The sequence below is a fragment of the Oncorhynchus mykiss genome, chromosome 28 (genome assembly GCF_013265735.2).
Source record: "Oncorhynchus mykiss isolate Arlee chromosome 28, USDA_OmykA_1.1, whole genome shotgun sequence".
In the NCBI taxonomy this organism is placed as follows: Eukaryota; Metazoa; Chordata; class Actinopteri; order Salmoniformes; family Salmonidae; genus Oncorhynchus; species Oncorhynchus mykiss.
In genome coordinates, this window is record NC_048592.1 from 29371516 (window position 1) to 29378875 (window position 7360).

The 7360-nt window shown below is 43.5% G+C and overlaps 1 protein-coding gene across 1 annotated transcript; it reads right to left on the minus strand.

Annotated features, from left to right (window-relative positions):
- Positions 1-300: 300 nt before the first annotated feature.
- On the minus strand, positions 301-6924 carry LOC118944841 (retinol-binding protein 1-like; the record flags this gene model as incomplete). Its single annotated transcript, XM_036966410.1, has 3 exons — positions 301-774; positions 1527-1628; positions 6664-6924. Coding segments are annotated over 3 exons (414 nt in total), but the record flags the coding sequence as incomplete, so codon positions are not given.
- Between the last annotated feature and the right edge of the window lie 436 nt (positions 6925-7360).

The window sequence follows — 7360 nt, forward strand, 5'->3', positions numbered from 1 at the left end:
TGACAAAACGGATGGCACTGTGATAGACTGCATCCAGTTTGCTGAGTAGAGTATTGGAAGCTATTTTGTAAATGACATTGCCGAAGTCGAGGATCGGTAGGATAGTCAGTTTTATGAGGGTATGTTTGGCGGCGTGAGTGAAGGAGGCTTTGTTGCGAAATAGGAAGCCGATTCTAGATTTTACTTTGGACTGGAGATGTTTAATATGAGTCTGGAAGGAGAGTTTACAGTCTACCTAGCCAGACACCTAGGTATTTGTAATTGTCCACATTCTAAGTTAGAACTGTCCATAGTAGTGATGCTAGTTGGGCGGTAGGGTGTGGGCAGCGAACGGTTGAAAAGCATGCATTTGGTTTTACTTGCGTTTAAGAGCAGTTGGAGACCACGGAAGGAGTGTTGCATGGCATTGAAGCTCGTTTGGAGGTTAATAATAAACAGTTTTCCTTTTTGTTAGGAAGCTACATGTACATCACCCTTGTTGTGGATAGTTTGACTTTGGTGGGTCAAGGCCACAGTCTTGATGGAATGAAATGTGAAAGAATGGAATGAAATAAGGAAGGATGGATGAAAGGATGGATTGATGGACGGATGTGTGCAATAGGTGGTTCTCTGTCACAGGCTTGGGTCTTGTCCGTGTCTCTCTTCACTCTCAGGTTGGGGGTTGTGTCCGTGTCTCTCTGCACTCTCAGGTAAGGGCTACCGTTCTGTTGTTCCAGGGCTGGTTTAAGTGTTCTTGAAGAGCTGTTTGCACATAGCTCCACATGCTCTCAGCCCCTGCAGAGAGAACAGATTTTTTAGAAATCCTTTTAATTAATTATTGATTTGTTCGTGTAGGAAGCAAAAAATAACCCCCCATTAATTGAGGTAAACAGCTGTGAAAATGTATTTTTTTTTAAACAGTAAATCAATCTCCTCTATGGAGAATAACCATAGTCAAAGCACTTGTACTTGCAGTTCTATTTTTAACCATCAGAGGCCACTGTTGTTCATTGTTCCGGGGATTAGTGACTCCTGTGAGCCACTCTGCTGATGAATAATTTCATGGCCAATGATTGCGAACATCTGTTAGAATCACTTTGACTAAATAATATGGCAGTCAGATGCCTTTTACCACAGGATGTTGGTGGAACCTTAATTGGGGAGGACGGGCATGTGGTAATGGCTAGTGCGGAATAAATGGAAAGATGTCAACAACATCATATACTTGGTTTCCATGGTTCCCATGTGTTCGATGCAATTCCATTCGCTCTGTTCCAGACATTATTATGAGCCGTTCTCCCCTCAGCAGCCTCCACTGCCTTTTACTCAGCTTTGACGACAATAATCATATAGCAATGAAAATCCTCAATTACATGGTAGTCATACGGTAGTCAGTGTCATTTTTTAATCTCTCCTATTTATCTATAGCCACATCTATATACATGTTTTAAATCACCTGATCTGAGATATGTTGTGACAACAAGTAAAATCAGGAACTGAGGAAGTAGACTTGCATTCAAATGACATGAATGAATAGACTCTCTTACCAGATGAAGCGCATCTCCCTCCACCCAATGGGTCCAGCCTCGGCCATCCTTCTCTCCCTTCTGAACACACAACAGCTTGTCCCCCTCCCATGAGATAGTTGTCTACGGGAAGAGAGGAGACACCATCATGCATTCTACTGTCAGTTAGGAGCATGACCCACCCACACGCACACATAGCATCCACAACCATAAGTAGAACAACTTACAGGGAGAACATACACTGAGTGTACAAAACATTAGGAACATCTGCTCTTTCCATGACATAGACTGACCAGGTCAAATCTATGATCCCTTAAACCTGTTGTTTTTTTTCACCCTCAACAGTTTCCCGTGAATCAAGAATGGTCCACCACCCAAAAGACATCCAGTCAATTTGGAACAACTGTGGGAAACATTGGAGTCAACATGGGCCAGCATCGCTTTCGACACCTTGTAGAATCTATGCTCAACGAATTGAGGCTGTTCTGTGGACAGAAGTGGGTGGAACTCAATATTAAGAAGGTGTTCCTAATGTTTTGTACATTCAGTGTATACAGACAGAAACATGCAACCACACTTCTCAGCAAACTAAAATATCTTTTCATATATTGTTCAGAGTACAGGAGCAAATAATATGCCAAAGGACTTGAATGAGATCAGAATGTGAGGATAGGCTGACATCGATTTTTGTATTTATATTTATTATGGATCCCCATTAGCTGCTGCACTCTTCCTGGGGTCCAGCAAAATTAAGGCAGTTTGTACAATTTTAAAACATTACAATACATTCACAGATTTCACAACACACTGTGTGCCCTCAGGCCCCTACTCCACCACTACCACAGATCTACAGTACTAAATCCATGTGTATGTATAGTGCGTATGTTATCCTATGTGTGTGTGTGTTTGCATGTGTCTGTGCCAACGTTTGTGTTGCTTCACAGCCCCCGCTGTTCCATAAGGTGTTTTTTTTATCTGTTTTTTAAATAAAATTTTACTGCTCAAGTCAGTTACTTGATGTGTAATGAATGGAGTTCCATGTAATCATGGCTCTATGTAGTACTGTGTGCCTCCCATAGTCTGTTCTGGATATTGGGACTGTGAAGAGACCTCTTGTGGCATGTCTTGTGGGGTATGCATGGGTATCCGAGCTGTGTAACAGTAGTTTAGACAGACAGCTCGGTGCATTCAACATGTCAATACCTCTCAAAAATAAAAGCAGTGGTGAAGTCAGTCTCTCCTCTATTTTCAGCCAGGAGAGATTGACATGCATATTATTAATATTAGCTCTCTGTGTACAGTGGGGCAAAAAAGTATTTAGTCAGCCACCAATTGTGCAAGTTCTCCCACTTAAAAAGAAGAGAGAGGTAATTTTCATCATAGATACACTTCAACTATGACAGACAAACAGAGAAAAAATCCAGAAAATCACATTGTAGGATTTTTTATGAATTTATTTGCAAATTATGGTGGAAAATAAGTATTTGGTCACCTACAAACAAGCAAGATTTCTGGCTCTCACAGACCTGTAACTTCTTCTTCAAGAGGCTCCTCTGTCCTCCACTCGTTACCTGTATTAATGGCACCTGTTTGAACTTGTTATCAGTATGAAAGACACCTGTCCACAACCTCAAACAGTCACACTCCAAACTCCACTACGGCCAAGACCAAAGAGCTGTCAAAGGACACCAGAAACAAAATTATAGACCTGCACCAGGCTGCAATAGGTAAGCAGCTTGGTTTGAAGAAATCAACTGTGGGAGCAATTATTAGGAAATGGAAGACATACAAGACCACTGATAATCTTCCTCGATCTGGGGCTCCACGCAAGATCTCACCCCGTGGGGTCAAAATGATCACAAGAACGGTGAGCAAAAATCCCAGAACCACACGGGGGGACCTAGTGAATGACCTGCAGAGAGCTGGGACCAAAGTAACAAAGCCTACCATCAGTAACACACTACGCCGCCAGGGACTCAAATCCTGCAGTGCCAGACGTGTCCCCCTGCTTAAGCCAGTACATGTCCAGGCCCGTCTGAAGTTTGCTAGAGAGCATTTGGATGATCCAGAAGAAGATTTGGAGAATGCCATATGGTCAGATGAAACTAAAATATAACTTTTGGGAAAAACTCAACTTGTCGTGTTTGGAAGACAAAGAATGCTGAGTTGCATCCAAATAACACCATACCTACTGTGAAGCATGGGGGTGGAAACATCATGCTTTGGGGCTGTTTTTCTGCAAAGGGACCAGGACGACTGATCCGTGTAAAGGAAAGAATGAATGGGGGCCATGTATCGTGAGATTTTGAGTGAAAACCTCCTTCCATCAGTAAGGGAATTGAAGATGAAACGTGGCTGGGTCTTTCAGCATGACAATGATCCCAAACACACCGCCCGGGCAACGAAGGAGTGACAAGAAGCATTTCAAGGTCCTGGAGTGGCCTAGCCAGTCTCCAGATCTCAACCCCATAGAAAATCTTTGGAGGGAGTTGAAAGTCCGTGTTGCCCAGCAACAGCCCCAAAACATCACTGCTCTAGAGGAGATCTGCATGGAGGAATGGGCCAAAATACCAGCAACGGTGTGTGAAAACCTTGTGAAGACTTACAGAAAACGTCATTGCCAACAAAGGGTATATAACAAAGTATTGAGATAAACTTTTGTTATTGACCAAATACTTATTTTCCACCATAATTTGCAAATAAATTCATTTAAAATCCTACAATTTGATTTTCTGGATTTTTCTTTCTCATTTTGTCTGTCATAGTTGAAGTGTACCTAAGATGAAAATTACAGGACTCTCTCATATTTTTAAGTGGGAGAACTTGTACAATTGGTGGCTGACTAAATACGTTTTTTGCCCCACTGTATATACAGTATATAGGAAAAATGTAATCATACAAGTTTGTCTCTGAGCTACTAACTAGCCTTCTCGCCTTGCTATTGTCCTCTATTGCCTGATTTTATTAGGCCGACCCAAACCTTACAGTGCTGGCTTGGATATTTTCTTTTCACATTGTCCTCTTCAGCAGTTCCATCAACTATGTTGAATACGTAACCTTGCCAGCTCAGTACAGCTTGGTTTAGCACTGCTCTGATCAGCTCAGTAGTGCGAAAAGCCCTTAGAGTACGTGTTCTCAAGGACTCCAGTGTCTTCTCTAGCTTTGTTGCTGATTCCATCCACTGCTTCCCCCTGTGTCTCAAGTATGGTCCTCTGTGGCTCAATTGGTAGAACTATTGCGCTCACACATGTCAGGGTTGTGGCTTCGATTTCCAGGGCCACCCATACGGAAAATGTATGCACGCATGACTTTAAGTCGCTTTGGATAAAAGCATCTGCTAAATGGAATATACACTACTCAAAAAAATAAAGGGAACACTTAAACAACACAATGTAACTCCAAGTCAATCACACTTCTGTGAAATCAAACTGTCCACTTAGGAAGCAACACTGATTGACAATAAATTTCACATGCTGTTGTGCAAATGGAATAGACAACAGGTGGAAATTATAGGCAATTAGCAAGACACCCCCAATAAATGAGTGGTTCTGCAGGTGGTGACCACAGACCACTTCTCAGTTCCTATGCTTCCTGGCTGATGTTTTGGTCACTTTTGAATGCTGGCGGTGCTTTCACTCTAGTGGTAGCATGAGACAGAGTCTACAATCCACACAAGTGGCTCAGGTAGTGCAGCTCATCCAGGATGGCACATCAATGCGAGCTGTGGCAAGTTGGTTTGCTGTGTCTGTCAGCGTAGTGTCCAGAGCATGGAGGCGCTACCAGGAGACAGGCCAGTACATCAGGAGACGTGGAGGAGGCCGTAGGAGGGCAACAACCCAGCAGCAGGACCGCTACCTCTACCTTTGTGCAAGGAGGAGCAGGAGGAGCACTGCCAGAGCCCTGCAAAATGACCTCCAGCAGGCCACAAATGTGCATGCATCTGCTCAAACGGTCAGAAACAGACTCCATGAGGGTGGTATGAGGGCCCGACGTCCACAGGTGGGGGTTGTGCTTACAGCCCAACACCGTGCAGGACGTTTGGCATTTGCCAGAGAACACCAAGATTGGCAAATTCGCCTCTGGCGCCCTATGCTCCTCACAGATGAAAGCAGGTTCACACTGAGCACGTGTGACAGACCTGACAGAGTCTGGAGACGTCGTGGAGAACGTTCTGCTGCCTGCAACATCCTCCAGCATGACCGGTTTGGCGGAGGGTCAGCCATGGTGTGGGGTGGCATTTCTTTGGGGGGCCGCACAGCCCTCCGTGTGCTCGCCAGAGGTAGCTTGACTGCCATTAGGTACCGAGATGAGATCTTCAGACACCTTGTGAGACCATATGCTGGTGCGGTTGGCCCTGGGTTCCTCCTAATGCAAGACAATGCTAGACCTCATGTGGCTGGAGTGTGTCAATCTGGGACATCATGTCTCACTCCATCCACCAACGCCACATTGCACCACAGACTGTCCAGGAGTTGGCGGATGCTTTAGTCCAGGTCTGGGAGGAGATCCCTCAGGAGACCATCCGCCACCTCATCAGGAGCATGCCCAGGCGTTGTAGGGAGGTCATACAGGCACGTGGAGGCCACACACACTACTGAGCCTCATTTTGACTTGTTTTAAGGACATTACATCAAAGTTGGAACAGCCTGTAGTGTGGTTTTCCACTTTGACTCCAAATCCAGACCACCATGGGTTGATAAATTTGATTTCCATTGATCATTTTTGTGTGATTTTATTGTCAGCACATTCAACTATGTAAAGAAAAAAGTATTTAATAAGAATATTTCATTCATTCAGATCTTGGATGTGATATTTTAGTGTTCCCTTAATTTTTTTGAGCAGTGTATTATTATATTAACTCAAGGCCCCTTGTGTTCACAGTGGTATCTCAATCAAGTATAAGGACACATAAGGACTGCTATCACACTAGAGCAGCGTTTTGGCAAAAAACAAAATGTGCACCCCTTGTGGTCCCCAGGACCGAGTTTGAAAAACGCTGCAGTAGATGGAATATGATTGATCAAATCACTACTGAAACATCAATATTTCTCCTTGTTCAGCGTCTCTCTCCAGTCTCCAGAAATATGTTTTTATAGCCTTTGATAGCCAAAAACTAGTCTACACTGAATGTGTGATGGAAATGTTTTTGTCAACTCACCATGCATTTTCTGTCATCGACCCCTGACAGATCCTCCTCAAACTCCTTGCCAACAGAGAAATCCATGTTGTAGTTCTTAAAGGTACTGAGGGTCTTGATGACAACATGGTCACCATCATGACTGATGTCTTTGTCGGGCTTCAACAAAGTGGCAATTTTCCTAATGGCAACATTTACATCTGTGTGATAGGTCCCCAAGGAAAGAAGAGAGAGAAAATAGATCAACACAGGAGGAAGGCTACATTCATCTATAGCCCAACGTCACACTCATTCTCCCATTTCTGTAGCCTATAGGCTTTAACTGGATCCAACTCCCGGAAATCTTTTTGGGATACTTTGTGAATATGAGGCACTTTCGAAAACATTATTTTAAGTGACACAATTGTCAGTATCTACACCAGTGGTCCAATAAGAACACTTTCAAACTACTAAATGTTATAACCCTATATATGTCTCTAAATATTCAGAATAGTAATGTTCGCTAGGTCTATAGTTAGGATTTTGAATGATGGCTAGAGCTCAATATTGAACCCATGGCGCAGTGGTCCAGCAGGCATCCTTGCGCATCATCCATTTTGACTTAAGTTTGAATCCCCGTCATTAAGCGCAAACCACCCATAAAATACTTTGATACAACTCACCGAGGGCTTTCAAGTACTCTTCGAAGTTGTCATTAGAGATCATTTTCCAATACCCA